General features: G+C 34.8%; 2 protein-coding genes across 11 annotated transcripts in view; one reads left to right on the top strand and one right to left on the bottom strand.

The window, feature by feature from the left end:
- LOC141402856 (acid sphingomyelinase-like phosphodiesterase 3b) overlaps window positions 1-18,877 on the bottom strand; it is a 767,718-nt gene that overhangs the window by 563,233 nt on the left and 185,608 nt on the right. The gene's annotated exons all lie outside the window — the stretch shown is intronic.
- Window positions 1-18,877, top strand: part of Zasp67 (Z band alternatively spliced PDZ-motif protein 67) — a 60,758-nt gene that overhangs the window by 18,741 nt on the left and 23,140 nt on the right. For 2 of the 8 annotated variants that reach the window (XM_073981917.1, XM_073981922.1), the window contains 4 exons: window positions 5,143-5,392; window positions 5,454-6,033; window positions 10,628-10,908; window positions 17,727-17,950. In XM_073981917.1, the coding sequence (XP_073838018.1) occupies window positions 5,143-5,392; window positions 5,454-6,033; window positions 10,628-10,908; window positions 17,727-17,950 (1,335 nt within the window). Of the gene's footprint in view, window positions 1-5,127; window positions 5,393-5,453; window positions 6,034-10,627; window positions 10,909-17,132; window positions 17,951-18,877 lie in introns of those variants that run through there. The other 6 variants (XM_073981916.1, XM_073981921.1, XR_012412398.1 and 3 more) reach the window with 5 other exon arrangements.

The following is an 18,877-nucleotide window of genomic DNA, read 5'->3' as shown; positions in this document are numbered from 1 at the left end:
GTCTTAAGACACCACTTCTAGACAAGTTTTACAAACGACCTTCAGCGTGCAAGGCGGGTGTGCATACCATTGCACCGCGGTGGCACATATTTATATTGTAATATTCTCCACAATGAGGCGATGTATTAAAATTTTTCGTGCATTTGTGATGTCTTAACAAATATGATTCTGAGTACTCAGCCTCAGCCTTATGGACAACAACACAACTAAGAAAGTATCAGTCGTAATTGTCGACAGACATATACCCTCAGCCTGTTATATAATGGGTATTGCGAGAATTATCTTTAGTCTTAATGGTTAAACCTTTGTGAAGGAGGTACCGGAAAAGTTGTCCGGTATAGTCCATCTTCGAATTTAAGAGCCATAGTAGGTAGTCGTAGTGTTTTAACAGGTTTACGCTAATTATCTCAGTCAATATTGACTAACCTATATCGTAGTATGAATCGGGAGGACTATCTGGTGCAAACATTTCAAAACTATGAACCGATACCAATCACTTTAAATTCCACTTAAGCAAAAATTTTGATATTTTGTGGAAGATGTTCACGAAGATGTTTTTCATTGTAGACCTTCTTGATGTACGTTTGCGCACAGTTTTGGCCAAATCGGGTACTCAATTTGTAAGTTTTCATGCTCATCAGTTATTTAGGGACCGAGTTCGAACGGTGTGCCCTACAACACCACTCTCATAGAGAAATCTTAAATGGCTAGAATACTCAGGAAATGTCGCCTACATTACACTGAGGACTATTTTGTCACCTTAGGAAAGTATGATGTTTTTGCCCGGCCTGGAAATCGAACTGAACATCTTATGAGTGCAAGACGGACGTGCTAACCATTGCACCACGGCAGCCTCCAATCCTATAAGGGTCCCTAAAGTGCACTGTGACAAACATTTTGAAAATTTGTGTTGGAGGTACTCGATTTATGCCTGGAAGAAATATTATATGGAATTTTGAACCCAATCGGCAACTCCCTTCGAGAGTTACCGTGCTCACAATTTTAGGGAAAAATTTCGAACTTTTTTGGGGTAGGTGTGCGAAGGTGTGAACTTGAACAAGTTCGGAGAAAATATTACCAAAACCCGATTTTGGACAAAATCGGTTAATCCATTCGGGAGTTACCGTGCGCGAACCATACAGACAGACAGACGGACATGGCTAAATCGACTCAAAATTGTCCGAAACGGATTTTGTACAAAAATACTTGAGTGTAAGAGCATTATTTCTTCCAAAGTAAGATCAATATCAAAGATAAGAGGTACGGTATCGGTCCACCCCGATCCCGTTCTGATCTACAAAAGTTCTGTTATCTCTTTAAATCAGTTTACGGGCTGCTCTCGAATCGTTTTGAATATAATTTTTAGTAGGGAAGTCCACTCTATATAATATATATTTAAAATGACTGATAAGCCCGATAAGTCTCGAAAGTACCCGAACAGTTCCAAATTTTGCATATTTGTTTCAGACTTAGACCGAGTTCGAGAACGACCTACATAGGTCCAAAATTTAACTTTCCTGCAAAAATTTAAACAAAAAACGGTTAACTGCAGTCTAGGACCTATATGCTAAATCTAATTTAATATGGGCCAAAAAGAAACAAAAAAAGGTAAGTTCGACCGGGCCGCACTTGTTATACCCTCCACCACGGGTTGTATGGAAGTAAAATGGAACAATTTGCTTCCTTTCGTTTATGAAGAATTGTAAATATGTACCAAATTTCAGCAATTTCGGTAAAACAATGTGGCTAACCATAAAAATACCGAAATTCGGGAGGTACCGTTCTATGGGGGCTATATCAATATATCGATCTATAACGACAAAATTCTTGCGGAAAGTTTTTAGACTCAAAGAAGGCTTAATACCAAATTTCCGATATTTCGGTAAGATAAATTGGCTAAAACCTAAAAATACGGAAATTCAAGAGGTACGCTTCTATGGGGGATAAAGGAAGACGTGAACCTATACTGATACTTCTTTTCTGGAATATTTTATAACCCCATGGAAGACTTAATTACAAATTTCAGTCATTTCGGCGGGATATTGATGCCACAACCTTCAGAATTACGAAAATCGGGAGGTACCGCTCGAAAAGTGGACCTATACCGACGAATTTCAGTCGGAAAGATGTCAAATGTCAGGCATTTCTGTGGATTGTTGTGGCCACAATCTTCAAAATACCGAAAATCGGGAGGTACCCTTCAATGGGGATAATATGAACGCGTAGACCTATACCGAAAAATTTCTTGGGGAAAGTTTTATACCCCAATGTAGACTAAGTACCAAATTTGAGCCATTTCCGTGAGATAATGAAGCTAAAAACTCCAAAATACCCAAACTCGGGTGGTACCGTTCTATAGGGGCTATATGAAGGCGTGGACCTGTACCGACAAATTTCATTTTAGAACGTTTAGTACCGTAAATGAAGACTAAATACCAAATTTCAGCCATTTCGGTGGAATATTGAGGCCACAACCTTCAAAATACCGGAAAAATTAGGTACCGTTCTATAGGGGCTATACTAAAGCGTGGACCTATACCGACAAATTTCACATGGAACATATAGTACCCTAAATGAAGACCAAATACTACATTTCAGCCATTTCGTGGGAATATGTATTGAGGCCACAACCTTGAAAATACCGGAAGAATTGTAAATATGTACCAAATTTCAGCAATTTCGGTAAAACAATGTGGCTAACCATAAAAATACCGAAATTCGGGAGGTACCGTTCTATGGGGGCTATATCAATATATCGATCTATAACGACAAAATTCTTGCGGAAAGTTTTTAGACTCAAAGAAGGCTTAATACCAAATTTCCGATATTTCGGTAAGATAAATTGGCTAAAACCTAAAAATACGGAAATTCAAGAGGTACGCTTCTATGGGGGATAAAGGAAGACGTGAACCTATACTGATACTTCTTTTCTGGAATATTTTATAACCCCATGGAAGACTTAATTACAAATTTCAGTCATTTCGGCGGGATATTGATGCCACAACCTTCAGAATTACGAAAATCGGGAGGTACCGCTCGAAAAGTGGACCTATACCGACGAATTTCAGTCGGAAAGATGTCAAATGTCAGGCATTTCTGTGGATTGTTGTGGCCACAATCTTCAAAATACCGAAAATCGGGAGGTACCCTTCAATGGGGATAATATGAACGCGTAGACCTATACCGAAAAATTTCTTGGGGAAAGTTTTATACCCCAATGTAGACTAAGTACCAAATTTGAGCCATTTCCGTGAGATAATGAAGCTAAAAACTCCAAAATACCCAAACTCGGGTGGTACCGTTCTATAGGGGCTATATGAAGGCGTGGACCTGTACCGACAAATTTCATTTTAGAACGTTTAGTACCGTAAATGAAGACTAAATACCAAATTTCAGCCATTTCGGTGGAATATTGAGGCCACAACCTTCAAAATACCGGAAAAATTAGGTACCGTTCTATAGGGGCTATACTAAAGCGTGGACCTATACCGACAAATTTCACATGGAACATATAGTACCCTAAATGAAGACCAAATACTACATTTCAGCCATTTCGTGGGAATATGTATTGAGGCCACAACCTTGAAAATACCGGAATTACGGAGGTACTGTTCTATGGGGGCTATACTAAGGCGTGGAACTGTACCGACAAGTTTCTGGGGGAAAGTATCATTCTCCCAACGAAGACTAAATACCAAATTTCAGACATTTCTGAGAAATATTGAGGCCACAACCTTCAAAACATCGAAAATAGGGAGGTACGTACTATGGGACCTACACCTACAAATTTCATATGGAACGTTTAATAGCCCAAATGAAGACCAAATACCAAACTTTAACTTTAATAAGGCTAAAACCTTCAAAATTTCGAAAATCGGCTGGTATCGTTCAATGGAGGCTATATCAAAACGTTGACCGATATAGCCCATTTGCAATACCAAACATCCTAGGAGTAATAGATATATATATATATATCGACTTAGAATTTTATCCTGATGAAGAATATATATAATTTATAGGGTCTCCGATGAATATTTCGAGGTGTTGCAGTCTAGGGACCTATATGCTAATTACATCTAATATGGGCCGACAACAAAAAAGAAAACTTTCAAAACATCTGAAATCGGACAGTACCAAAACGTGGACCCAAGTGCATAATATGTGGTGGAGAAGTCTTTTGACCACTTTGAACCATTAAAGGCCAATTACATCTAATTTGTGCCGAAAACATCGATAAAAACTATAAAATCTCTGATCCAAAACGTGGACCCATGTACACAATTTTTGTGCAGAAGTCTTTTGAACACATTGAAGCCTGCAACCCAAGTTACATCTAATTTGTGCCGAAGTCATCGATAAAAAATTCAAAGTACCTGAAATCGGTCGGTATTGTTATACGGAGGCTATTCCACAACGTGGGCCAATATTCACAACTTTTGGTGGAGAAATTTCTTGCCTATTTCGAACCCTAAATGCCAAATTATTGCTAATGCGGTCGGAAAATATAGATAAAAACTCGAAAATACCTGAAATCGGGCGGAATTGGTATATGGGGGCTACTGCAAAACGTTGACCTATATCCACATTTTTTAGTAGAAAAGTTTTTTTGACCACCTATGCCAAATTATAGCTAATTTGGTAAGAAAATGTAGATAAGAACTTTAAAATCTCTGAAATCAGGCGGTACAGTTATATGGGGTCTATTCCAAATCGTGAACCTACATCCACAATGTTTGATGGGGAAGTTGTCTGGCTAATATATTCCTAATTCGGTCAGAAAATGTTGCTAAAAACTCTAATATCACTGAAATCGGACTCTTAATTAGCTAAAATCTCCAAAATACCTAAAATCGATCGGTGCCGTTATATAAAGGATATTCCAAAACGTGGGCCGATATAGCCCATCTTCGAACTTGACGTGCCTGCAAGAAAAAGACGCATCGGCACACATTTTTTTGCGTCTATCACAACCAATTTTGTTTCTAGTGGCTTGATCTGGCAACAGCCACGAGATTGTTCTTCTAAATTTTAGTATTATAAATTTTAAATTTATGGTTTAGAGTATCAAAGGTTCGGCTCGGACGAACAAAATATTCAATTCTTACTCGTTTTATTATGATTTTCTAGTATAAATATTTACAGGCTCTATCCCAAACCCGGGGTCTGTATGAGTAGCCAGGTGTTGCGTACTCTCAGTGAAGAGGCTTCAAAAACCAAACTTGAAAAGGAAAAGGAGAATCGCAGATGGACCACGTTTTTGCAAAAACCAAATCGTCCCATACCAAAAAGTAAACAGCAGTTGGAGGCGGAAAGGCGTGCTGCCAATGCTTATAAAGTGAAAATTGTGAAATCTTCTCCTAGGCCATCACGTTCTGTAACCCCAGTTCCTGAGGTGAGAAGAATTATTAATAATTTGCATTTTTAATACAAGCTAATTTTTCATGTTCTTTAAGCCGAAACCAGAACCGGTTAAGGAACCAACACCACCACCACAAGTTACTGAGGAGCCCCAACCAGAACCTGAATCCGAGCCTGAAGTTGAAGCACCAACTCCGGTAGATACCGAAGTTCCCAATTTGGAGGAGACCAATGCCAATAAAGACAACCCAGCAACTGAGGAATATCCATCAAATGATCAACAGGAGGAAATTGAAAAAACCGACAAAGAAAAGGAAACAACTCCGGAAGCAAAAGAAATGGAATGTCCTCAAGAAGATGAAAAAACTGCTCATGATTTAACCGAACAAACCGTAGACGTAGAAGCAAACAACCCACTTGATGTGGAAAAAACTGAAGAGGAATTAGCTTTGGAACGTCAATTGGCTGATGTTCAAAGGCAATTAGCTGCTCTCTCTAACCTTCCCAGTACCATACAATCGACATTGGATACCGTAACACGTCAATTGGCAGATTTATTGCCCTCATTTAAATTACAACAAGAAAAGCAAATCTCCCCTGAGGCACGTGAAATAAGCTTGGAAAGAAACGATGAACAATCAACCAATGAACAGCAACAGCCACAAGAAAATGCAGGTAATTATTGTGAGCAATTCCATGCTGGGATAAAAGTCATGTGGATTATGTTACATTGTGTAACATAGAGAAGGGTTGAAGGAGATGAATGGAAGAATAGAAAAAATGATATCATTAAAAATGGATTAAAGGAGAAAATTGAGATTAGGGCCACTTACTTCATTGTGACCTCATTTTCTTGGGAAAGAAATTATATATTTATTATGTTTAGGTCAAGGAAAATAACGAAAAATGTTGGATGACTATAGGATAGTATATATACCGGGAGAAATCGACTAAAACTTTTTTTAACTATATCCTAATTTTTTTTTTTTGGTTCATATTTTATTTTTGGAAGAACATATTTCAGCAAGGTATATACCGTCGTAGACAGGGGGGCGGCCAGAAGGCATTGGAACTTACATAGTTGGTCTTGTACAGAACTTATGTCCTGTAATCCGATCTTAGAATAGATTTCCATTCCCTTACTTTTACTTTTCCAATGTGGAATGTTGTGTTTACTCCATCAAAGTATCCAGTGCTGCGTTCACTGCCAAGCGGCCCTTATTTTTGCATGGCCTAGCAAACGCAATCAATGTATCTCAATACGTTTAACTATACTGATGTCGTTGTATAGCCGATATTCACCGTCAATACATAATGACTCCGCACTGATTTATCTGCTTGCGCAAGTGTCCAAGCATTAGCACAGATAGCATAAAGTGTTTTTGTTTGACGAGATGTGGCTTTGTTTTCAAACTGCTTACTTAAGCCAAAGTAGCATAAGTTGGCCAATACTGTTCTTCTTCTAATTTCACAACTGATGTTGTTGTTGTATTTATGACGGAGCCGAAGTAGACGAAGTTTTAACTACCTCGAAATTATAGGAACCAACTTTCATGATCTGTGTTCTATGGGCCAACCATCAACTTTGTTTTGTTGCCGTTTACTGTCAGACTCACTTTAGCAGGTTCTACTTCGAACTTCTTAAACGTATAAGTTACTGTTTTTGCTGATCGACTCATAATGTCAGTGGCGTGGGCATAGGGAAGTAACATGCATTGCTTTATTTGCTTGTGCAAGTGTCCAAGCTTCGGAATCATACATTAACACGGGTAGCGTAAAGTTTTTTCGTTTTATGAGATGGGTACGTACGGGTAGCGTAAAGTGTTTTCGTTTGATGAGATGTGGCTTTGTTTTCAAACTGCTTACTTAAGCCAAAGTGGCTTGAAAAATCTTTGAACGTAAGGGGCTATGATCGACAAAAAATGTGGTAATTGTCGATCTACATCTCAAGTATTGGATACCAACAATTTGGAAAAATGCTCTTTCAATATCCTGAGCACACTATCTGTATCAGTTAACAAATTACTTTGTACCTGTATCAAAGCCACCGGTTTGATGTTCCACTATTTGCACTATAGGTAATTAGGCCTATTTTTGAGGCGAAAATTAATAGACAGTAATGTAAGCTAAAACAAAGAAATAAACAGTAAAATTCGGATATAGCGAATATCGGTTAAAAGAAACTACGTTTATATCGAACAAAGTTTTGTGTTCCCAAATAATTTTTCTTAATGCACATTCAACTTCTTTGAAAGACCAAGATCATAACGAACAAAAATTGTCACCCCGCGAGTAGAATTTTTTACAACTTGTTAGGATTTACAGACCTGATTTTAAGCACTAACGGATAACGAGGAATTTAAGCAGTGTTTCAAATATTTTAATATATTAAATCTAAAAGTAAGCTTTAATAAGAATTTTACAGATGAACACGTTTATAACGAACGCTGGATATAACGAACAAATTTTCTTGTTCCTACCCTTTATTCCTATTTTACCTCTTTTTTTTCGTTCCAACCCAATGAACGCGGTTAAAACAAAAGAAAAACATCATGATCCCTAGTTAGAACGAACGTATTACGGCTATAATTAACAAAAATGTTGACCACTACACATCCGTACATTTTTAGAACACATGCTGAATATTTCTTTAAAAAAATGTCTATTTAGTTCAAATCGGATGTTTTTTTGTGCTTAATATTTTCTTCACCAAACCAAAAATTAAAAAAAAATATTTTTTCTGCACACAAAAAATCGCAACGTGGTATATTGTGTAATTGATACAAACCCCTGTGCGGAAGATATTCCCGGTGGCAGAATTTCAGACAAAGTTGGACAATTTTGTTTTTACTTTAGTATTTTATTTGCTACGTGTAATCGGGTACGTACCCTCTGCTGCAATCCTTGGTAATCCTAGTCGAAGTTTGCTCCCCAGAACGATCGTACATCCAACGTGCTCCGTGAAAGCCTTCCATCTATCACCAAGTGATCAATTTGATATCCTGTTTTTGTCTGTTGAAGGTCTGGCGAACTTATGCTTATTTTTTGGCGCCTCATTCCATCGTTAGACGTTTCATGGTGGAAACTGAATTTCCTGATCAAAGATATTCTCCTTTCCAATTTTGGCCTTAATATCGCCAATAATATCATGGGCAAGACAACTGCCATATATTTCTTCTAGGCGCTCGTAAAATATATCTTTGGTCTGCTCGCCCTTGTCTTTAGTGGGAGCATGAGCGCAAATAAAACTGACCGCAACGAAACTTATGCATGACATGACAGCTATAATAAAATAACGTTCTTATGGGTGTACACGAGGCACACGTTACCTCATTACCTTTGAAGGGTGTTAAAGGCAGCTCCCCAGGAACATAAAGAGGAGGTGAGTGTTCACTTCAGATGAAAAAGGGACCAAGATAAGTCCGGGGCTTTGCCATGTTAAAGGCGGTCAGAGCCTTTGATTGATATCTTGCATCCCCTACGTCACCCATGCTATTGCATATATGTCAAATAAAGAAGTCAAAATTCTCTAATGTATATGGCGTTTAGATCTTGATTTATGGTGTCGCACAGAGGGGAAATTTGTGTTAAAAGTTGATCAAAAGCCCTAGAAAGCTCATTCATAGTCGGATTGATATAAAATTTTGCACAAAGCATATCTTCTGTACAAGGATTAATCCTATAGAAAATAATGAAAATTGATCCAGATTTGGATGCAGCTTCCATATATATTCGCATCTGATATGAGATAAAAATGCACCAAAATCACTGAAATTTGACACATGCAACCTGAACTAGCCTAAAAAACATTGAGCCAATTTTCAAACAAATCGGTACAGATGTATATATAGTCCCATATACATATATTTCATTCCAAATTTTATTTTTTGAAACTTACTTAAATTAAATTTTTCTCAATTCACATGAGAAAAGCCGTGAATGTTTCTGCATAATGCAAACATATTTGATAGGTGTTGGTTTAGTCTGATAAATAAGAGTCCCGGTTATATAGCGGAACAAAATTTAGTGTGAGTAAACCTTGCAAATCCATATAAAAATATTTCATATTTTAGTTGAGAAAAAATAGATTTTTTTTCGGAATGGCGCAAATATGCGCAATTTTTTATGATTGAATCTGATATTTGAGACTCAAGCGCATAAAACATTAGAAGAAACTATGGTCGGGAAACGACGGGGAAATAGACTTTTTCACTATTGAAATTTTAGTAATCTTAAAAATTATCATAAAAAATTTTCATAAAGAGGATATGTATCATCATTATTAAAGAGCAAAAATGTAAAATCAATCTGAAAATTTTAAATGCTAATTTTGTTCGGAGACTGTACAAAAACAACAAATCTTGAAAAATATAAATTTTCGCGAAAATAATGTCATTTTAATGTTCACCTAATTTCTTAGTTTTCGAAAATTTACTTTTTGTTTTCAGTATGGCTGAGTTCAATCGACTGCTGCGTTGGATTGGTTAATCTTACTAAGTCGAGGATGGTTATAGCAAATGTAGAAAAGAGTCTGGTTGCCGTTTATCAAAATTTTTTTATAAAAAAACGATTTTCATATTTTGAGTTTTGAGCAACTTTAGGCCTATGTTTTCCCTCTGTGTGTCGGTAGGTCTTAGAGATATATTTTATATTGGTCGGGACATTTCTTTGTATTGATAATTCTTGGTATTTCCACAGATACGCACTTCAGAAATAAATGTAAAATGAAAAAATGAAAAAGCCAAATATTTTTCGTTTTGAATTTGAATAGAAGAAGAACCGTTGTTCTTAAAAAAAGAACTCATTGACAATGTAGGAACAGTAGGACATTTATCTACCGAGTGTATTACAAGTTCACTGCAAACGCTAATAAATAAGGGACAAAGGTACCAAAAAGTAATTTTTATGATAATCTAAGCCAGCCAAAAAAATCATTTAAACGGCAAAAGAAATGAAATGACTCAAAACTACCTTCAAGCCAAGGAAAATGTCGTTGTAAAATTAAAATGAAGATTTATCAGTGTAATATTTAACTTTCCAACCATACCTTAGAGATTCTCAGACTAACAGAAATTACAACCAACGAATAAATATGAAAATCGTTGTTTTTTTCTTTATTATTATAAACCCCTGAATTAAATCATTTTTGTGCACTTTCCCGTCTCAATCCACAACATAACTAATGGTTATTTTTTTCTCTTCGCTTTGCTTTGGTTTCGTTTCATGTTGTTGTTGTTCATCGGCTTCGCCTTTCTCTCACTTTGTCCAGACGATGAAAATGCGGATATTAAGGTAAATGACAATGGAGCAGATAAATGTCATGAATCAGGAGAGAAGGATGATGCCAGCACCATCAAAGCCCTCAGCCAACAAGAAGAGCAGGATAATAAAGCCAACGAACAAATTGCGAATGACACTAATGAAGCGCGTGATACAATTGACAAGAATCCAATTAACCAAAAGGAAGTGACTTCCACCTTCAGCTATGGCAGCGTTCTATCGGAGGAAATCCAACAGATGGATGATGAGCAGAAATTAAAAAAACAAAAGGTATGTTATTCTACAAATAACACTGACAAACATTAGTGTGTGTTATGTTGTACCATCCTACCATTTTTTCGCTTTCGTTTTATTACGAAATTTAGATTTTTATTGTAAATATCCCCTGCGTTTCTGTGGTGACAAATTGTCTCCTCTTTTCATCATTTTTTTTTTTTTTGAGATTTGTCTAACTGTCATGGCGATGAAGTAGCATTCCATGATGCAACCCCAAAAAGATTTTTTTATATTTGTAATGATAATTAACGGTAACATTTTAATATTTTAATTTGCACAGGTTACTGTCCTATTTCATTCGTTCTGTCGCTGCAATTAATGTTAATATTCCTAGACTTCTTTAAGGGTTAATTAATGAAACATAAATTAGATTAATTTGGGTAATTATAATAAGAAAATTATAATACTTTAATTTCAGAAGAATATAAAATTTCCAAAATGTCAGTTTATTCTTACACTGTGGGTATGCATTTGTAAATTTTGAAGTATTTCAGAATGTACGTGTGAATATTTCAAGCAGGATGGAAATATTGTATGACAAAAAAGTTAGAAGAGGTACAACTTACAACCCTACAGCTATGCCCGCTTCCTTTCAAAATTGTTTATTGACACACGTCACAAGTTATTTGTGTTTGTTTTGGTATTTTTGTTATTTTAGGAAATTATTAAAAACACGAAAAATGAATGAAACATCAAGTTTTCTCTTCATGCTGTGTAATGAGCAGTATCGAAATACTAACGGGTGATCCCACAAGAGGTACTTTTTTCAACAGCCTTTTTTAATAGATCACGCGTGAGTCTTGTCACGTGTTCATGTTATTTTTGTTTAGTACTGTTTGACATTTTATCAACGTACATAGGGTTAAAACCCGAAAAACAGCGCTTAATTGAAAAATCAAAACATAATTTTATAATCTGTCTTGACAGTGTTAAAAAGTACAAAATTCTATCTCAATATCCAAAACAGCAATGCCGTATGTTGTTTACTTTTCTTGTTGCATTGTGTTAAAATTGAGAAAATTTTCAAGTTTTTGCGAACAGTTGAAAAACACAAATTTGGTTGGTTGTGAACGGTGATAACATAGTTTTAATATATAAAAGTGTCGTTTTTAGTATGAATGTACCGAGTAGAGGTATTTCTTAACATTTTAGAACAAAATTTTTCTTACAAAAGTTTTATAGAAATGTGCTTTAAAAAATCTTGAAAATATGTCCATATATTCCACAATTTTTAAAAGGTATTAGAGTATAGAAAAAAAGAGTGTCGAGAAGGTCGTGTGAAATTTTTTGTATTTTTCTCTTGAGTGTTCTCTTTGATTTTCCGCTAAAACCACATGCCGTTTTTTGCGCATTTTGAGTTATGTTAAAAATTGTGAAAATATTGGGTCATATTTTTTGGCTTTTTGGGTTTTTGTCTTCATTTTCATTGGTCTTGTTGCACATTATGTAGTTTTTTGCATTGATGCCTGTGTTTACCTTAGATAAGACTATGTGTGCAGGTTTACCATTACTATATATGTAATAATCGGAACTTTATATATGATTTATATGAAATGATGGCGATGGAAGTTAATGCCGACAATTTGGAGTTCATTTCGTTCTTATGAAAGCTTGTTTTAATTTTAATATAAACTTATTCTCAAGGTGCAATTACCAGGTGATACGGTAATCCCACTGCTATAAGAATATACGGAGGGACGAACTTGCATGAAAAACCAAAAAAATTAAACACAACAAATTGCATAACTCTACTATTTTTCAACCGATTTCCTTATTTTTTCACGTTTTGAAAAGCTAACTAATTTTAGTTCTTGCTAAAAGTAAATAATTACTCAGTTTGGTATCTTTTATCCAGCCTAAAGCACAAGGAAAAACATTTGCCCGTTTTTTAATTCGGGTTTTTCACACTTCAAACACTATGTCATCGCAATTTTTAACAGATTTTAAATTACATTGTTTTCCCCTTTTAAAGAAAAAAAACATATAGAAATGCGTGGTGAAAAAATAATTTATGCCCCTTTAAAAAATAAAATCCAAGAGACCCCGTTTGTCACTATAATTACCGGAATAGTATCAAAAAAAGAAGTGGCCCAAAGACACCAAACGTATTTTCGTCTTCCATGGACTCCCACGAAACAGAATTTATGCATCAAAACCCCTGAAAAAAATGTTTGTCAACTTTTGTATCACAGTGTTGTTGATCAACCAAAGTAAGTTTCAACAATTCAAATGAAATCAACACAGAAAACCCAAAAAAGTTTTTCAAACCTCAAAATATCAGTAAATATTACAAAAATTCAATTGAAGCTGAAATAAAAAATGCACTCAATATTAATTTTTGTGTCTTTGGCATCTGAAAAAAATGACTGAGTTATGAGCATTGAAAGAAAATGGTATTTTGGAAATCGGTGACTACTCTAGCTCGAAGACTAATACCAATAATTTTGTGGGCTTATTTAGGACATCGAAATCTAGTCCTTTATTGCCCAATGTATTTAAAAAATATTAATTTGCAATTTTATTAACAAAACTTGGTCGTTTTAAGATAAAAATTGATATTTTGTAGAGTTGTGCCAAAGAAACTATATGGAACTATCTAGTTCACTTCGCAGTTCCCATGGCCTACATTTCTTCTTTGAACAAACTGCGTATACTTAATATCACACGTTTCATTTCATGATGTTACTCATCCGTTTTGGAACTACGAGGGCAGTTCGGAAACTTCTTAGCCTAGCACAAAAAGTGCGGTATAAACAGAAAAAAGTTAAGTGTTTTGGAAACTTCCATCTCTGTTATGAACACATGTTAAATTTTGGTGTTCAAAAAAGACGCATCCGCAATTTTTTTACAATGGAAAAATTAGAAATGCGTGCTGTCATTAAATATTTACATAAACAAAGGTTTATCGGGACAAGAAATTCATAATGATATGGTGAATGTGTGGTGAAAGTGCTCCTTCATATGCAACAATAAAAAATTGGGTTGCTGAATTTAAACGTGGTCGTACAAGCATTGAAGATGAACCACGTAGTGGACGTCCAAAAACAGCAACAACAACAGAAATTGTAGCCAAAGTGCATGATATGGTATTAAATGATCGACGAATAAAAGTGCGTGAACTTGCTAATATCATGGGCATCTGAAATGATCGAGTCCATTTAATTTTTCATGAAGAACTACAGGTGAAAAAGCTTTCTGCAAGATGGGTGCCGCATTTGTTAACAGTCGATCAAAAACGCATAAGAATGAACATTTCTCAAGCTTGTTTGGATCGTTTTAAGCGAAATAAAATGGATTTTGAGCTTCGTTTCATAACTGTTGATGAGACATGGATCCACCACTATACTCCAGAGACAAAAGAACAATCCAAACAATGGACTGAAGCTGGAGGAAGTGCCCCAAAGAAGGCAAAAACAATTCAATCGGCTGGTAAGGTTATGGCAACGGTTTTTTGGGACTTCAAAGGTATTTTATTGATTGACTATCTGCAAAAGGGTAAAACAATAAATTCAGAGTACTATTGCAACCTTTTGGATCAATTAAATGTACAAATTCGAGAAAAACGTCCTGGCTTACAACACAAAAAAATTGTTTTTCATCAAGACAACGCACCAGCGCACAAGAGTGTTTTAACAATGGCTAAAATCAACGAATTAAAGTACGAGTTGCTTGACCACCCACCTTATTCTCCTGATTTAGCTCGCAGTGACTTTTACTTGTTCCCAAATCTAAAAAAAAATCCTTGCTGGCAAGCGTTTTACCTCAAAGTTGTAAACCACTATTTTGAAGACCTTGAGGAAAACTATTTTAATCAAGGGATAGAATTGCTAGAAAAGCGTTGTACTAAGTGTATTGAAGTTTCAGGAGATTATATTGAAAAATAAAAATATTTTTGAAAAACTAACTATTCTCTTTCATTGATAGGCTAAGAAGTTTCCGAACCCTCGTAGCCCTCGTAGAACAAGAAACTAGGAACTAGATTACCCAACTCTAATATTTTGATTTGACTGTCTACCATTTTTGTATAAACTAACATTTTGTAAAATCCGCCTGCGAAGGACAATATTTTTATATTCTAAATAACCCCACAAAACATAGGAAAATAGGTTCATTCGTTTTCTAGTTAGAGAAGTTACCGCAAACCGCTTTAATAAAAATAGTGTTTCGTAGACGGTCATTTGCCACAAAACTATGTCATATTTTTAAACAACAAAAATTTCGAATGTATCTTAAAATGTGCTCCATCAGATGAAAAAACAAAAAACTGAAAAAGGTTGGTAGTTTTCTTTTAAAAAATTAATGAAAAATGTCAGCACATATGTATGTATGTGCAACTGGGAGTAAAGCTGAAATATTAGAAGAAAACATATTTATTAACATTAAGTTGTGCTTAGAAATTGTTTTTTGAGATTAATGTAATGTGTAATTCTCCATTCAATTTGATTTTTCTGTTTTTTTTTTTTTTTTTTTTTTAAACAAAGTAAGTACCTGTAAATAGATCACCCTTTATTTCCACGTTAACTTTGTTGAATATTTCCTACAACGGCTCTATACTTACTATTTTTATAGCAATGTATTTTGATTTATTTTCAAAATATTTTCCTATATTTCAAAACAATACACGAACACACGGTGCTCTTCAACCAACTTTAAATGGAAGGTACTTACACCTGGGAAGTTTTTGCGGATTCTGAAACTGCAATGTTCATAGATGAGAAAAATGAAAAAAACAAAACAAAAGGGGGTTGGCGCTTTCTAAATAAATCACGACTCAAGTTGACATTTTTATGGACTTTTTAGGTTTTCACGATTGGAAACCATAAGTCCTATCAAAGTGTTATTAGGGAAAACGTTGTAGCAGTAAAAATTCTCTACAAGATGGGCTTTTATCATATTGTCGTAGGTTTTACCATTTTTAAGATTTAGAAGTTCAAATTGGGACAATGCACTGACTGTATCGCCTCCTTATAAAACAGTGTTATGACTGTAATTTCCTAACATTATCTTATATATCTCAAAAATGGTACAACCTTTTAAAAAAAATACGAAATCCAATCTTGTAGAGAATTTTCAAAGCTATAAGATTTTCTCTAGTCCCATTTCGATAAAACCTAACAAAAAAAACCTAACAAAAAAACCTGACCTGAACTTATATATCTCAAAAATGGTAAAACCTAGAAACAAATCATAACGGTCAATCCTCTAGAGAATTTTCTCCGCTACAACATTTTCTTTAGCCCCATTTCGATAAGACGTGGGGCTTCAAGCAAAATCGCGAAACCCTAAAATTAACCTAAAAATGTGAATTTTACCGCTATTTTTCTTGTTTTTGGATTTTTCTCATCTATGAAAATTGCTGTTTCAGAATACGCAAAAACTTCCCAGGTGTAAGCGGTTTTTATTTAAATTTAGTTGAGGAGCACCGTACCCGACATTGTTTTATAAGGAGGCGATACGTCAGTGAATTGTCCCGATATGAACTTCTATATGTCAAAAACATTCGAAAAAATCGTAAAGGTCATTCTTATAGAGAATTTTCACAGCTACAATATCTTATTTAGTTCCATTTTGATAGGACTTGCGATTTCCAAGCAAAATCGGGGAAAACTAAAAAGCCCTTAAAATGTGAACTTTGATCGCGATTTATTTAAGAAGCGCTCCGGCGATTTTTTTTGTTTTTTTTTTCTTTTTCTCTTCTATGAGCATTGTAGTTGCAGAATCCGCAAAAACTTCCCAGGTGTAAGCCCATTTCATTTAAAGTTGGTTCAAGGGCACCGTGAAGAGTTTTCAGTGCCGCTCCAAGTTACCACGACAATAGAAATCGCTAATGGCACAAAAAAATTATATTGAACATAAATATAAGAAAGGATAGAAAATTACTTAAAAATATTCCAAAAACCATAAATTCAGCAACTAAAAACTGAGCTAAACTCTTAGTACTGCTCAAACCGCAAATGTCCAAAAAATGTCTAAACAGTTTTGAAATCTATGTATATACCATTGGCTTCATTTTGGTACTAGTGGCGATTCTTGCATATGCTTGGAAAGTAAAATTTGGAAAATTTAGAAGCGATTTGAATATTTAAATTTTCCCAGATAATTTAGATTGAATTCAAGGTCTAGTTGTATTTGTAAAATTTAACATTAACTTACTAAACAAAATAATAAACATATTTTAGAGGGAATTCAAATCGAAAGTTTTTCTTTAATTTTTACAGCACAAGGTTCATTTCGAAATGTAAAGAAAAAACCAAAAACCAAACGATGCAATAGGACAAATAACAATTTTCCACAAATAAATAAACAATGAAACAAATACTTGAGGAAAAAACTAAACCATATAAAATTATTAAAACAAAAAAGCAAAAAATATATAACATGTTTTTTAGTTATAAAAGCGGAATTATTAAAATTAAACAATAATAATACGATATGTTTTTGCTCTCTATTGATTTAATTTCGTTTTTTTTTCTTCTTTTTTGTGATTTTTATCATTTCATGCTAATAAAACATTGAAAAAATATAAAAAAATAATAATTTGTATTTTGTTCTATGCTAAAATTATACAAAACAAAAAAAAAAACAAATACAACGATATTCAATAAAAATATGTTGCTTAATTCTTTTGAAATGGAACAAAAACACACACAAATATCAATAATAATGCTGCCATATTGCAAAATAAACAACGAATCATCGAATAAACATTGATTAACTGCATAATACAAAATCACAATTGAAACTCTATTATAAAAAACAAAATCAACATGTTAAACAACATGGCACATTGAACCCAACCCACACCTACAAAGGACAACAAACACGAAGTGATTGGCGAGCTGGAGGAACATTTGGAGCGTAAAAATAATCCAAAACGTTCAAAACGAGCTTTTGGACCTTTAACACCGGCCTCGGATCGTCCCTTGGTATTGCCCGGTGGTCGTCGCTGGTATCGTCCCAAGGATGCCTACAATGATGAATTTATAGCCGAGATATTAAGTGCTCAGGCAGAGCTAATTACCGGCTCCACTTTGGGGTAATTGCTATTATTTTTAATTCATATTTATCCGTAAGAGCATCAGTATCCGTCCGTCTATCTGTCTGTCAGTCCTGATGTCAGTTCGTTCCAACATCTATCTACTTGTCATCCAAACATTGTAGCGTCCGTTAATTTAGAGAACATTTATTTCACAATTTCTTGGCATTTCTATTTATGTCTGTGTGTCCGCATTAATTTCTCCAAGGAAATTTCATTAAAATTTTCCTCGCAGCTGAATGTAAATTATTATTGTTGCTGTTGATGTTTTTTAGTTGATACAGATGTTGGGGAAAGGCGGCTAGTGTCATGCACCTAAAGATTGTTTCCTTTCGTAAAGGCCAGTCATTAATATTACGCTCACACCTCTCTGTTACACAGCGAAATAAGATTTCATCCAAGTTTTAACACAATTCTCTGCCCTGATAAACATCTCAGTTTGATTTCATTTCCATTTTGATGTTTTCCCCTATTTCACGAAATGTGTACATTTTTTTCATCTTCATTTATTTTCATTTTTCCTTCATGCCTTTCATAAATCTTTTTTTTTCTCAACAGAAATATAACTGGTAGGAAAACATCTTAACTATGTGAAAATGGTGTAAATTTGTGAAAAAGCTTAACCTAATACATGTGTCCTTGAATGTCAGGATGAACAAGTAAAAAAGTGTCAGTCGGCTTAGCCGACAGATATATACCCTCAGCCAATGTGAAGTGAAACTTTCACCTACGGACAGATCGAATGTATTTAAGGTCTCTTCAGAATATTGTGGACCTTTTTTGCACATTTGAACTTGCCGACAAAAGTGTGGATTAGGAATTAACTGCACTAAGACACAAATGTTGAACCTTTGTGGGGAAGGTACCCTTAGGGAGGACCGATATAGGCCATTTTAGAAGTTAAACTAAATTTTGACGAAATATTAG

Source organism: Musca autumnalis, unplaced genomic scaffold, assembly GCF_047663935.1.
Source record: "Musca autumnalis isolate F117 unplaced genomic scaffold, ASM4766393v1 scaffold_4, whole genome shotgun sequence".
Classification (NCBI taxonomy): Eukaryota; Metazoa; Arthropoda; class Insecta; order Diptera; family Muscidae; genus Musca; species Musca autumnalis.
Note: the sequence above shows the minus strand (reverse complement) of the source record. Positions and strands in the feature narration are given on the sequence as shown.